General features: G+C 48.5%; 1 protein-coding gene across 1 annotated transcript in view; it reads left to right on the top strand.

The window, feature by feature from the left end:
- The first annotated feature begins 5678 nt into the window (after nt 1-5678).
- Nucleotides 5679-15585, top strand: part of LOC144594854 (rifampicin phosphotransferase-like) — a 120521-nt gene continuing 110614 nt past the window's right edge. Inside the window, exon 1 of the mRNA XM_078401767.1 lies at nt 5679-6093. Within this exon, the coding sequence (XP_078257893.1) occupies nt 5752-6093 (342 nt within the window). The 5' untranslated portion in view covers nt 5679-5751. The remainder of the gene's footprint in view (nt 6094-15585) is intronic.

The raw sequence follows: 15585 nt of genomic DNA, 5'->3' as shown, positions 1-15585 counted from the left end.
ATGGTGGACAGGATGCTGTACCTCTGAACTAATCTAGACGACATGTTCCTAACTTTCCTCATTAGATGACTCAATAAAGTCCCGGTGAATACGAGGAATAATCTCTTGCAACCAAAGCTAACCATGTCTGAGATATTCTCTGTTCTATAAAACATCCCCCCCCCCTCCCCTTCCATCTCTGAAACGTAAAATTAACTTTTATACTCGGCATATCAGATCTGACAAAGTATCTATGACTTGAAACGTTAACTTTTGTAGAAACAACAAACTGCTGATGCTGGTTAATGCACAAAAGGACACAATGTGCTGGAATAACTCAGCAGATCAGGTAGTATCTCTGGAGAACATGGATAGATGATGTTTCGGGTCATGTGGGGTGTGGACTCGAAACGTCACTTATCTATATTCTCCAGAGATGCTATGTTAACTTTATTTCCCTTTCCAGATATGAATTGCTCTGTTGAGTGTTTGAGCATTTTCTGTTTCCGTACCACACAGCAATACTAAAGCGTGGTTGGAAGTCTGTGCTCACCACCAGTATGTGAACACAACAGTCAGAGAGTCATACAGCATAAATATAGGTCCTACGGCCCAACTTGCCCACGCTGACCAACATATCTCATCTACACTAGTCCCACCTGCCTGCGTTTGACCCATATCCCTCAAAACCTGTCCTATCCATGTACCTGTCTAAATGTTTCTTAAACATTCCAATAGTCTGCACCTGCCTCAACTACCTCCTCCAGCAGCTCGCTCCATTCAACCATCGCGCTTTGTGTGAAAAAGTTACCCCTAGCACGAGGATAATCTTCCAGCACTGGTGCATTTGCTTATGTCATAGGCATCTGTCTATGCCAACGGAATCAAGGATTCCAGGTAGACTTTGCTTGGTGGATGATCTGTAGATGGGAAGGGACAGCTGCCCTAGTTTAGTTTAACTTAGTTTAATATCATGTGTACTAAGGTACAGTGAAAGGCTTTTTGCGCTCTATCCAGTCGGCAGAAAGACTATACATGATTACAATCCAGCCGTCCACAGTGTACAGATACAGGATAAAGGGTATAATGTTTAGTGCAAGGTAAAGTCCAGTAAAGTCCAATTAATGATAGTCCGAGGATTTCCAATGAGGTGGATGATAGGTTATGACCATTTTCTAGTTGGTGATAGGATGGTTCAGTTGCCTGATAACAGCTGGGAAGAGACTGTCCCTGAATCTGGAGGTGTGAACCCCAAGTTCCAGACAGTTTAGTTCAGTTTAGTTTAGTTTAGTTTAGTTTAGAGATAAAGCGTGAAAACAGGTCCTTCGGCCCACCGAGTCCACATGGACCAGCGATCCCTGTACACTTATGCTATCCTACACACACTAGGGACAATTTACAATTATACCAAGCCAATTAACCTACAAACCTGTACATCTTTGGGTGTGGGAGGAAACCAGAGTTCCCCGATAAAACCCATGCAGGTCACGGGGAAAACGTACAAACTCCGTACAAGCACCAGACCAAAAAAAGGGCAGACACAATATATCTGCCAAATCTTCATGGAGATTACTTTCGTTTTAAAGGAATAGGCACTCCCTAATATTTGTAAAGGGTCCAAAAGACTCAGCATATTTGTAACCATATAATTAATAAATTTGTAATATAAATATTATTATTAATTTGTAACTATATAAATTGAAATATTTTGTAGTGATTTTTGGTAATAAATTTTGCAGTATATTTAAAAAGTGGCATCTTTGAGTTAACAATTCAATAGTACAATTAATTGTGCTTAGGATTTTTATTCACATCTTCCCACGGAAAACAGCTCTTAATGAAGATGTGATGTTTTCAGTGATGTGGCTGACATGTTGACATTTCCCAAAGGGACAAGTACATTAACCAAGATTCTATCTGACCTTCGTTAGATACAAACAAATGAGCAAACAAGCAATGCATTCCAAGACGTATCAGTTATTTTGTTAAAATAAACCTACTACAGACATTAGCACTTGTTGAGATTGCATCTTAAAATCATACTGCCCACTGTTACATGATCATTCAGAATACATGCAAACATGCACGTAACACACACATGTAATGATAGACAATAGACAATAGACAGTGATGAAACATGTGCATGTACGAATTAAGAAAGAATGCCAACACAGTGTGTGAAATGCCTATACATAGAACATAGAACAGTACAGCCCAGGAACAGGCCCTTCAGCCCACAATGTCCATGTCGAACATGATGCCAAGTTGAACAAATCTCCTCTGCCTGCATATGATCCATATCCCTCCACTCCTTGTATACCTAAGTGCCTATCTAAAATCCACTTCAAAGCCATTATTCAATCTGCCTCCACCACTACCACTGGCACCACCACTATGTCCTTTTGTCTTTGACATTTCCACCTTTGGATAAAGGTTCCCAGACTCTACCCTTTCTACATTATGTCTCTCTTATTTTATACACTTCTACAAGATCTCCCCTCAACATCCAATATTCCAGATAAAGCAATCGGTTTGTCCAAACCCTCCGTATAATTAATGCCCACTAATCCAGGCAGCATTCTGGTAAACCTCTTCTGCACCTATATGCATGTACACAATCTGTGTAGATTATATATGCAGGTATTATACGTGTTGGCGCTAGTTCAAAAAACATCTTATCCTGTTTGATTTGTTTAGTTTCGAGATACAACACTGAAACTGGGCCTCTGGCCCACTGTGTCTGCACTGACCAGCGATCTTAATACACTCGCACTATTCCACTCCCTAGTGACAATTCACAATCTTCACCAGAGCCAATTAACCTACAAACCTGTACATCTTTGGAGTGTGGGAGGAAATCAGTGCACCCAGGGAAAACCTTTGCAGTCACGGGGAGAGCGTACAAACTCTGCACAGACAGCACCTGTAGTCAGAATCGATCCCGGGTCACTGACACTGTAAGGCATTGACTCGACCGCTACGCCACCATGCTGCCCTTAATGTCAGAAGTAATGCATATCCGATCTATTAAATGCTTGCTTGAGATTCCATTTGATAATTTAGATTTTAGATTTAGAGATACAGCACAGAAACAGGCCCTTCGGCCCACCGGGTCCGCGCCGCCCAGCGATCCCCGCACATTAACACTACCCTACACCCACTAGGGACAATTTTTACATTTGCCCAGCCAATTAACCTACGTACAACCTACATACCTGCACGTCTTTGGAGTGTGGGAGGAAACCGAAGATCTCAGAGAAAACCCACGCAGGTCACGGGGAGAACGTACAAACTCCGTACAGATGGCGCCCGTAGTCAGGATCGAACTTGAGTCTCCGGCGCCGCATTCGCTGTAAGGCAGCAACTCTACCGCTGCGCCACCATGCCGCCATTTAGGCCACCATGTCACAATCCGAGTATTACTTCCAGTACAAAATAGGTCGGAGCATCTGTCATATCACTATTGATGAAGTGTTGAAGTTTGTATTCATTCAAGGGATGTGGAATTTGCAGGCTGAACCAACATTTAATTGCCCTTGAGATGGTGGTGTTGAGCTGCCTTCTTGAACCGCTGCAGTCCTTGAGGTGTGTGTATACCACAACGCTGTTAGGAAGAAAGTTCCATGATTTTAACCCAGCGACTGAAGGAACAGTAATATATTTCCAAGCCAGGATGATCTGTGACTTGAAGGTCCCATGCCCTTGCTGCCCGTGTACTTCCAGCAGGTAAAGGTTGGAAGGGATTATGAAGATACGGTCTAATAAATCTTGTTGAGTTGTTACAGCGATTCCTGCAGATGGCACAACCCTCCTATCTGTGCATCATGGTGAAGTAGTGAAGGGATGAGGTGCTTTTCAATTAGACTCGAATGCCCTGTGTGCATTTCAAACTTCTTGAGAGTTATTGAAGCTACTATGATCCAGGCAAATGAAGACTATTTCATTACACTTCTTGTAGTTGGTGGACAAGCATTGGAGAGTTAGGAGGTATGTTGCTTGCTGCATTCCTAGCCTTTGTCCTGCTTGTGTAGCCACATTGTGTATATGGCTGCTCCAGTCAGTTTTTGCTGAATGGTAGCCCCGGGATATTGCCAGTAAGGGATTCAGTGATGGCGATGCCATTGAATGCCAGGGCTGGATTTTCCTTTGTTGGATATCATCATTACTCTGCACTTGTGTAAAGCAGCGATAGAGTTGCTGCTTTACAACGACAGAGACCCGGGTTCGATCCTGACTTCGGGTGCTGTCTGTAAGGAGTTTGTATGTTCTCCCCATGACCACATGGGTTTTCCCCGGCTGTGAATGTTACTTACCATCTATTAAGTCAGAAAACCCATGTGGTCACAGGGAGAAAGTGCAGACTCCGTATAGGCAACACCCGTAGTCAGGATTGAACCTGGGTCTCTGGCTCTGTAAGGCAAAAGCTCTACCGCTGCACCACTGTGGAAAAGATAGATCAACCATGATTGAATGGGGAGACGACTGGACCGAATTACCTAAATTCAGCTCCTATGACTTATGAACTTGTGACTGTGACCACCAGGAGCACTCATCTCCTGGGTATGTTCTGTTCTGAGACAGTATATAGAGTAGCCTGCGGGATGTCCAGAACCAGGGGCCACAGTTTAAGAATAAGGGGTTGGCCATTTTGGACTGCGATGTGGAAAAAACCTTTCACCCAGAGAGTTGTGAATCTGTGGAATTCTCTGCCACAGAAGGCAATGGAGGGCAATTCATTGGATGTATTCAAGGGAGAGTTAGTTATAGCTCTTAGGGCTAATGGAATCAAGGGATATGCGGAGAAAGCAGGGACAGGGTACGAATTCTGGAGGATCAGCCATGATCATATTGAAGTGTAAGAAAATAACTGCAGATGCTGGTACAAATCGAAGGTATTTATTCACAAAATGCTGGAGTAACTCAGCAGGTCAGGCAGCATCTCAGGAGAGAAGGAATGGGTGACGTTTCCGGTCGAGGCCCTTCTTCAGATGATCATATTGAATGTCGATACTGGCTCGAAGGGCCGAATGACCAACTCCTGCACCGATTTTCTCTGTTTCTCTACCCAGGGATGGAGGTGGTGGATTTTTTTTTTTTTTTACCAAATACGTAAAAACGCAACGTACAATAACCGTATAAAGAGTACAAGAGAAAATAACTGCAGATGCTGGTACAAATCGATTTATTCACAAAATGCTGGAGTAACTCAGCAGGTCAGGCAGCATCTCAGGAGAGAAGGAATGGGTGACGAGTCTGAAACTTCTTCAGTCTGAAGAAGGGTCTCGACCCGAAACGTCACCCATTCCTTCTCTCCCGAGATGCTGCCTGACCTGCTGAGTTACTCCAGCATTTTGTGAATAAACCATATAAAGAAACATGCGGGGAAATAACTGCGGAGGATGCTGGTTCAAATTGAAGGTAGAGACACGAAACGCTGGAGTAACTCAGCGGGTCAGACCCGAAAAGTCACCCATTCATTCCTTCTCTCCTGAGATGCTGCCTGACCCGCTGAGTTACTCCAGCATATTTGCGTACCCCTTAAAGAAACACGCAGACAAGTTGTTGATTCCTTCTCATTGTGAATGTCTTTTAAAAGGGGAGTGACTAACCACGACACTGAAAGCCAATGCAACGCACCTGACTTGACTTGACTGACGAGTCCCCGCCCGGTGCGTGTACACTCAATGCCAAGATCGCAGAAGGGGAACTTCTCTCCTGAGATGCTGCCTGACCTGCCGAGTTACTACAGCGTTTTGTGAACAAACCTTGGAGATGATCTATCTGCTGTCGATCGCCGCGGCATTCCTTTGCATCTACCTGGTGAAGTTAGTGGTGAGGAGGGAGGCCGAGCCTCTGAACGGTCACTATGCGGTCCGGGGTCGCTTCCACACGCTGAAGAAGCTGGTGATCCTGTGCCTTTACCATTACCGACTGTTCCGAGCCAGGAAGCGCGCAACCTCCTCCCCGGCTGACCAGGAGCGACGGAGGATGGGGCTGGGAAGTCTCAAAGTGGACACCCCGAAGGAGATGAGCGTTGGCGGAGGACTCGACAAAAGTTCTCGGTCCACCGATGAAGAAATGGAAAGCGTGCAGGAGTTGACAAGGGACCCCAATGTAAGTTACGCTTCATGGGAATCAATCGCACATGTAACAATCATCTGGATCAGTTTGGAATAACGTCTCACTGCTGCAGTAACTGGTGCATCTGTGCAGCGCGTAGACAGGTTAACGCGCATGAAAGCTTTGCACTCTGCCTCTGTGGGCTTGACAACGAACCAAACTCACGGGCAGGCGACATGTCGGGGGGGGGGGGGGGGGGGGGTGGGGGGTGGTGTCGGGACCCTTCTTCAAACTCGGCATGTCGCTTACCCATGTCCTCCAGAGATGCTGTCAGACCCGCTGAGTCCGCGTTGTGTTTTAGACAACAGACAATAGGTGCAGGAGGAGGCCATTCTGCCCTTCGAGCCAGCACCGCCATTCAACGTGATTCAATTGCTATTGAGGGCGTGCAGTGTAGGTTTACTAGGTTAATTCCCGGAATGGCGGGACTGTCATATGTTGAAATACTGGAGCGACTAGGCTTGTATACACTGGAATTTAGAAGGATGAGAGGAGATCTTATCGAAACGTATAAAATTATTAAGGGGTTGGACACGTTAGAGGCAGGAAACATGTTCCCAATGTTGGGGGAGTCCAGAACAAGGGGCCACAGTTTAAGAATAAGGGGTAAGCCATTTAGAACAGAGATGAGGAAAAGCCTTTTCAGTCAGAGAGTTAGTTGTGAATCTGTGGAATTCTCTGCCTCAGAAGGCAGTGGAGGCTAATTCTCTGAATGCATTCAAGAGAGAGCTAGATGGAGCTCTTAAGGATAGTGGAGTCAGGGGGTATGGGGAGAAGGCAGGAACGGGGTACTGATTGAGAATGATCAGCCATGATCACATTGAATGGTGGTGCTGGCTCGAAGGGCCGAATGGCCTCCTCATGCACCTATTGTCTATTGATCGTGGCTGATCATTCTCAATCAGTACCCCTTGGTTTTGCTGGGAATTCCAGCATCTCCGGTTTCTTGCACAAACAAGGAACGACAGAGGCTGGGGGGGGGGGGGTTAACGAGAAAAAAAAGCACTTTGTATTTTGCTGAAGATTCCAGGATTCGCCGGTTTATCCAAAACGACACAAAGCGCCAGAGTAACACAGCGAGTCGGGCAGCATCTCCGGAGAACATGGATGTTCCGGGTAGGGTCTGAAGAAAGAAAGGTCCTGACCCGAACCGTTGTCCGTGTTCTCCAGAGATGTTGCCCGACCCGCTGAATTACTCCAGCACCTTGTGTGTGTTTTATTTGCGATTCCTTGTTTCTCTGGAACATCTCCTTCGATATTGCCCGCGGCGTGATTTACATGTTTTTAGTTGACTGTATGGCGAGTCCGAAACTTGTTGGTTGTAGAAGAAGTTTATTGCAGCCGCAATATTCGAATACAGAGTTAAACAACAAGGTAAAGGACAACCATTACAAACTTACTGTCTTCCTTGAAGACTTCGCCGAACTACTAAATCGGGCGCCAAACGCGCACATGACATCGCTGGCCAATCAGCGATGTCGCTCCCTGGACCAATCCCCATGGTCGCGTTCCCACGTGACCTCGCTGGCCAATCCGAGGGTTCGACGACCTGGACCATTCTCTATGGTCGCTACATGACCCCCCCCAGAACCCGAGGTGCGGAACCTAACAGGGAGCCGGATTTCGCGACCATAACGGGTACGGAGAGGGACAGCCTGAACCACAGGAGCCGGAGGTTCCGGACTTGGCGGAACAGCCGGGACGGGAGGTTCTGGAGGAACTACCGGAACGGGGGGTCCAGGAGGAACTGCCGGAATGGAGGGTCCTGGAGGAACTGTCGGAACGGGGGGTCCTGGACTGAGCGGAACTAACGGAGGTCGGCCTCTCCTAGGGGTTTGACCGACCAGGACTGGTTGATCCGGATCCAAATGGGCAGGTTTGAGCCGGGACACCGAGACGAGCTCACTCTTGCCGCACATGTCTAAGGTGAAGGTAGCCGTTCCCTTACGCAAAACCCGGAACGGCCCTTGATAGACCCTCTGCAACGGGGCGCGATGGGCATCTTAACGCAAAAAAACAAACTCACAGTCCTTCAGGGAAGACGGTTCATGTACCATGGGACACCCATGACGTGAAGTCGGAACTGGAGCCAGGGAGCCCACCCGTTCCCGGAGAGATGCTAACACTGATGGGATGGTAGGCAGCTGGTCTGAAGGGTCAGGAAACAGATCTCCGGGTACTCGAAGTGTCGAGCCATATACTAGCTCTGCGGACGACGCACCGAGATCTAGCTTAGGAGCAGTCCGGATGCCCAAAAGAACCCAAGGGAGTTGGTCTACCCAGTCCGGGCCTTCAAGCCTTGCACTGAGGGACGCCTTAAGTTGGCGGTGGAACCTTTCTACGAGTCCATTTGCCTGGGGGTGATAAGCAGTCGTGGGTTGTAACTTGGACCCGTACAGTTCTGCCAGCGCGGCCCAGAGGGACGAAGTGAACTGTGGCCCTCTGTCAGTGGTAATAACTGCCGGGACCCCGAAACGAGCTACCCAATGAAGGGCCAAAGCCCTAGCACAAGACGCGGACGAAATATCAAACAATGGGAAAGCCTCTGGCCACCGGGTGAACCGATCCACCACCGTGAGGAGGTGGGTGTAGCCCCGGGAGGAAGGTAAAGGCCCGACCAAATCCACGTGGATGTGGAAAAAACGAACAGCCGGGACCTCGAAATCCTGTACGGGGGGTTGGACGTGGCGCTGGACTTTAGCGGTCTGACAGGGCACGCAGGAACGTGCCCACCCCGCTACCTGTTTCCGCAGGCCATGCCAGACAAACCTCGCTGCTACCAAGGCAGAGGTGGAGCAGATAGACGGGTGCGCCAGCCCATGAATGGCATCGAAAACCCGGCGCTGAAGGGAGGGCGGTACTACCGGCCTGGGACGGGGAAGAGAAACATCGCACCAGACTTTCGTGCCCTCCGACCCACAAGCTACCTGGGCCAACTTCAATCCCGAAGTGGTGGACCGGTAAGTCGAAACGGTATCCGCTAGGAGCTGTGCCTCCGCAAGCTCCTGGGGATCCACCTCGCAGTCCACCGCCGAAATAGGGGAAAAAGCAGGTCTAGACAGGGCGTCAGCAACGGCATTAAGCTTACCCGCGACATGACGGACATCGGTGGTAAATTCGGAGATAGCAGTCAGATGCCGCTGCTGGCGGGCCGACCATGGGTCAGACAATTTCAAAAAAGCAAATGTTAATGGCTTGTGGTCCGTAAATGCCACAAATGGGCGGCCCTCGAGGAAGTACCTGAAATGACGAACAGCTAAATAGAGAGCCAGAAGCTCTCGGTCAAATGCGCTATACTTCAGCTCGGCCGAATTTAGTTGCCGGCTGAAAAACGCTAAAGGCTGCCAACGTCCACCGACCTGCTGCTCCAGAACCCCGCCCACCGCCACGTCAGAGGCGTCAACCGTCAGGGCCGTGGGGGCGGAGGGGCTCGGATGGACCAACATGGTGGCGTCTGCCAAGGCTGCCTTAGCTGCTGTAAAAGCCGACTCAGCGGTCGGGGACCACAACAACTCTACCGGATTCCCTGCAAGGCATTGGAAGAGTGGGCGCATGACTCGTGCAGCTGCCGGAACGAACCTATGGTAGAAATTAACCATGCCTACGAACTCCTGTAGCCCTTTTACTGTGGTGGGCCTAGGAAATGCCCGGATAGCCTCCACCTTTTCGGGCAAAGGGGAGGCGCCGGCAGGGGTAATTCTGTGCCCTAGAAAATCAAGAGCAGGAAGGCCGAATTGACATTTGGAGGGTTGGATTATGAGCCCGTGGTCTTGGAGCCGCTGGAACACGGTCCGCAAATGGGGCTGGTGTTCCTGCACGGAGGGGCTGGCGACCAGGATGTCGTCTAAATAAATAAACACAAACGGTAAACCCCGGCCCACGCGGTCCATCAGCCGCTGGAAAGCCTGTGCCGCGTTCTTTAAACCGAAAGGCATACGCAACCATTCAAACAACCCGAACGGAGTAATTGTTGCAGTTTTCTGTATGTCCTCCGGTCGCACCGGAATCTGATGGTATCCTCGCACCAAATCGATTTTGGAAAACACCACCGCTCCTTCCAGCCCAGATGAAAAATCCTGTAGGTGCGGTATGGGGTAGCGATCAGCCGTGGTGACAGCATTGAGACGCCGATAATCGCCACATGGTCTCCACCCCCCAGATGCCTTGGAGACCATGTGTAACGGCGAGGCCCACGGGCTGTCAGACTGACGGACAATTCCCATTTCCTCCATTTTCCTGAACTCCGCCCTTGCCACCACCAGTTTGTCTGGCGGTAGTCTCCTGGCCCGAGCGAAAACGGGAGGGCCTTCGGTGCGGATGTGATGGACCACACCGTGCTTAGCCGAAGGCGTGTCAAAACGTTGGACGAGCAGCTCCGGAAACTCTGCCAGAATCGCAGCATACGAGTCGGGGGCCGCGACGACGGCCTGGACAGTAGGGCTGGGCGAGGAGGCGATTGTCGGAGCGACGTGCTCATCTTCGGCTGAGGGTCGGAGGTCGTTACCGCGGACATCAGGAACCAGTGAAAAAGCCCAGAGAATATCTGCGCCCAGGATCGCTTGTTTGACGTCGGCTATGATGAATGGCCATTCGTACGTGCGGAGGCCTAACACAAGGGACATCTTCCGTGTACCGAAAGTGCGAATTGGGCTGCCATTAACCGCGATGAGGGTGGGACCTGTCTTACCCGATCTGGTTTCGAGGTCGGTCGGCGGCACTATGCTGACGATGGCTCCCGTGTCTACCAAAAATTCTGTGTCCGTGAATCGATCATGGACATAGAGGCGCCGGTTCTGGCCAATCGTAACTGCCCCTATGTACGATCGGCCGAGGCATTTCCCGCGAAGGTACAAGGCAAACGGCAGTTGCGGGCTTCGTTACCCCATCGTAGGTGATAATAGCACCAGCCGCGCTTGTGCGGATCTTTTTGGCGGGCTTTTGGAGAATTGGCGGGAGACGTGGCGCCATCTTGCCGTCGCTGTGGCGTGGTCACTGATGTCGAGACTTTGTTGATCGAACCACTTGCCTTGTTTTTTGCCGCTATGAGCGCGTCCGCTTTCGCTGCATATGCTTCGGGGTCCTTAAAAGAACAATCCGTGAGCAGCAGTCGGACATCCTCGGGAAGTTTCTCGCGGAATGCCTGTTCGAACATAGGGCAATCCGTATGCTCACCGGCTAGCATCATCATTTCGGCCATGAGGACGGAAGGCAGTTGGTCTCCAAGATCTGGTAGGTGCAGAAGTTTTGCCGCACCACCATGCTTATTAAACCCGAAGGTTCGCAGTAATACTTTCTTCATGGCCTCGTACTTGTTTTCCGCAGGTGGATCCACGATGAACCGCATCACGCGCTTGGTTGTGTCCGGCGATAGAGCGCTGACGAGGTAGTAGTACTTCGTGGATTCGTCCGACACCTTCTTTATATGAAATTGAGCCTCGGTGTGGATAAACCAAGCTTGCGGTGCGTGCGTCCAAAACAACGGAAGATGAACGCTTCCGGCGCTTGACTCCGGTGTGCCCGGCTCGGTCATCGTCAACGAGGCGTCGGGTTCCTGCTCAGTCGGTGATCGTCCAGATCACGTCGGGGTCACCAATATGGCGAGTCCGAAACTTGTTGGTTGTAGAAGAAGTTTATTGCAGCCGCAATATTCGAATACAGAGTTAAACAACAAGGTAAAGGACAACCATTACAAACTTACTGTCTTCCTTGAAGACTTCGCCGAACTACTAAATCGGGCGCCAAACGCGCACATGACATCGCTGGCCAATCAGCGATGTCGCTCCCTGGACCAATCCCCATGGTCGCGTTCCCACGTGACCTCGCTGGCCAATCCGAGGGTTCGACGACCTGGACCATTCTCTATGGTCGCTACAACTGTGTGAATTTTGTCTGCAGTGATAGTTGTGGTCGCTGAACGACACGAATCGGGCCCTTCGGCCCAACTTGTTCTTCAGATTGCTGAAGAAGGGTCCCGACCCGAAAGGTCATCCATTCTTTCTCTCCTCAGATGGTGACTGACCCGCTGAGTGACTCCAGCACTTTGTGCCTATTATCTTCGGCACATACCCGCATTTGCAATTCCTTTCTACACACTGTTCATACGACAGTCCTGAAGATTGCTGCTGCTGTATCTGTAGATATCTAAGCCCCAGGAACCTGACTGGATCAGCCTGGAGGAAATGTCAGAGAGAGGGTGTGTGCATGGTGTGTCAAATTACTCACTTCCTGATATAGGAAGACTTATTGTCACTGATGAAGAACAAATCAGTACTGTGATAAACTTCCCACCACCAGTCAAGATGTTTGGGGCCCAAACAATATCCAGGAAGGACAAGATATAGAAGCAGAATTAGGTAATTCAGCCCATCAGGCTGCTCCATCATGAGATCACGGTTGTCCTAATTTTTCCTCTCAACCCCATTCTCCTTCCTTCTCCCCCTAACCTTTGATGCCCTTACTAATCAAGAACCTATACATTTTTGCTTTAAAAATATGCAACTCGTGCATATGAACAATTGTTTGGGTGATCGACAGTTTGAATCTGCAGCCACATTTCTGACTTCCAATCTGTACGGGTTATGAACAGTTCACAGATATGAAACCTGGAGAGAACCTGTACTATCTTTTGTACAAATTCTAAGTTTGTGGAAGGAAGTCAGAACAAACTATACTGAACCATTCTACATTTCCTTCATCATTGTCCCTGCATATCCATGTTTTGTTTAGTTTAGTTTAGTTTATTGTCATGTGTACTGAGGTACAGTGAAAAGCCTTCTTGTTGCATGCTCTCCAATCAGCAGAAAGACTATATATGATTACAATCAAGCCATCCACAGTGTATAGATATAGGATAAAGGGAATAATGTTTAGTGCAAGATAAAGTCCTGTAAAGTCCAATTAAAGATGGTCCAAGGGTCCCACTGAGGTAGATGGCAGGTCAGGATTACTCTCTAGTTAGTGATAAGAAGGACCATCTAAAAGTCTCCTAATTGCTACAATCTTATCTGATTCCGCCATTACCTTTGGAAGAATATTCCAGACACTATCTACAGTACTCTGTGTAAAAAAAACTTGCCCCTCACATCTCCTTTAAACTTTCCTTCTCTGCTCTTAAAACAATGGCCTCTAGTTTTTGATATTTCCGCTCTTGGAAAAAGGTTCTGACTCTCCATCTTATCAATTACTCTCATAGATGTATTTACTTCAGTAAAGGCCTCTTCTCAAACTCTGTTGCTCCAGAGAAACAATCCAAGTATGTCTAACCTCTCTTTAGAGCTAGTATCTTCAAACCAGGCAGCATTCTGGCGAGCATCTTTAGTACCCTCTCCAAAGCTTCCACATCCTTCCTGTAATGGGGTGACCAGAAATACACTTAAAATGTCAAACGCGGTCAACCAAAGATTGTAAAGCTGCAGCATAGCTTCCTGACTCGTGTACTCAATCCCCTGACCAATTAACGCACCTGACCGTACGCCTTCCTTACCACTCTATCTACTTGTGTTGCTACCTCTGCGATCCATGCGCATGGATCCCAAGATCCGTGTGTTTCTCGGTGCTGTGAAGAGCCTTGTACTAACAGTATACTTTCCCCTTACATTTGACCTCGCAAAGTACTACTCATCACACTTGCTTGGATTAAATTCTTGTCAGCTATTTCTCTGTCCATATCTGAGTCTGATGCATATAATACTGTATCCTTTGGTAGCCTTTCTTACTGTCCATAACTTCTCCAATTTGAAGGCTTCTGTAAATTTCCCAATCAACCCATCTACATTTATGTCCAAGTCATTTATACTTATATAACACATATAACAGAAGTTCCAGCACAGATGCCAAGATCTAAGTGGGACCTGGCATGGGGGAGGGAGGGTCACTGAGATCTAAGGGTGACCCGTTGGGGGGGTCGCGGAGATCGAAGGGGGCCTTGGCATCCGCAGGCCTGGTTCTCCACTGCACGGAAATATAGACTGTTCGATGGACTTTTTGTAACTTTGTTGGCACCAGAAATGTGGTGACTCTTTGTTTACTGCCTAGTTGAGGTCTGCTGTATGATTCTACTGGAAAAACAAAGAATGTGACAATAAAGTATAATTGAAGATCCTTGATCCCTGCAAAACACCACTGGTCACAGACTTCCAGCTAGAATAACACTCTTCCACCACTACCCAGTGTTTTCTATGGGTAAGCCAGTTGTGAATCCATAATACCAAATCCCTGTGCATCCCATGCATATTAATCTTCTGGATTAGCCTACTTAATCAAATGCCTTATTAAGATACTTGTGGACAATATCCACTGCTCCACTCTCATCAATCAAGCATGCTAAGGTTTGGGAGAAATTATGGGATTGGAATCACAGAATGATTACATAAAGGAAAGAAGCCAAAATAATCTTTAAGTTTAAAATCAGAAATCTTAGAGGTGTAACTGGCTTTGGTCTCGGCTTATAAACTGTCCAAATGCTTCATGCTTCTGTTATTCACAGAGGAAACATGAGTGACATTATAAATAGAACATATCAATTTGATGGAGATGAATGTAGAAACGACACCAAGCGTTTCTACGACGTATTGAAGGCTGTGTATGGACCCCAGTCCTCTGGCTTCTCTGCCCTCCTCAGTGCAGACGGGACCCAGTTGCTGACAGAGAAGAAGCAGATTCTGGAGAGATGGGCTGAACATTTCAACTAGGTCCTCAATCGCCCTGCTAATATCAACGACGAGGCCATCACTCACCTACCTCAGATGGAGATCAACCAGGGCCTTGACAACCTCCCGATAGAAGAAGACGTCACAAAGACCATCAAGCAACTTTCCTGTGGCAAAGCACCAGGATCAGATGCAATTCCTGCTGAAGTGTATAAAGCAGGAGGCCCTGTCATGATGCAGAAGCCGACTGAACTCTTCCAGTCCATGTGGAATGAAGGGAAGGTCCCACAACAGCTGAAAGATGCCAGCATAGTCCACATCTACAAGAGGAAAGGCAACCGCCAGTCTTGCGACAATCATCGAGGCATCTCCCTCCTGTCCATAGCTGGGAAGATCTTGGCTCGCATCCTGCTCAACCGTCTCATTCAACACCTTGAGCAGGGTCTCCTTCCAGAAAGCCAGTGCGGATTCCGTGCTGGACGTGGAACTGTCGACATGATATTTGCTGCACGCCAACTCCAGGAAAAATGCCAAGAGCAGCACAGCGACCTGTTCGTGACCTTCGTCGATCTGACAAAGGCCTTCGGCACTGTCAGCAGAGATGGCTTGTGGAATGATTATGCAGAAGTTTGGCTGTCCCAGCAAGTTCATCACGATTGTCCGGCAGTTCCTTGACGGCATGATGGTGAAAGCAGTAGATGATGGAGACGAGTCGGAAGCCTTTCCAGTGACAAACGGCGTGAAGCAAGGTTGTGTTCTTGCCCCTACACTCTGCAGCATGGTCTTCTCTGCCATGCTGACTGATGCCTACCGTGACTGCCAGGATGGAATACACATC

This window comes from Rhinoraja longicauda, chromosome 6 (assembly GCF_053455715.1).
Source record: "Rhinoraja longicauda isolate Sanriku21f chromosome 6, sRhiLon1.1, whole genome shotgun sequence".
Taxonomy (NCBI): Eukaryota; Metazoa; Chordata; class Chondrichthyes; order Rajiformes; family Arhynchobatidae; genus Rhinoraja; species Rhinoraja longicauda.
Note: the sequence above shows the minus strand (reverse complement) of the source record. Positions and strands in the feature narration are given on the sequence as shown.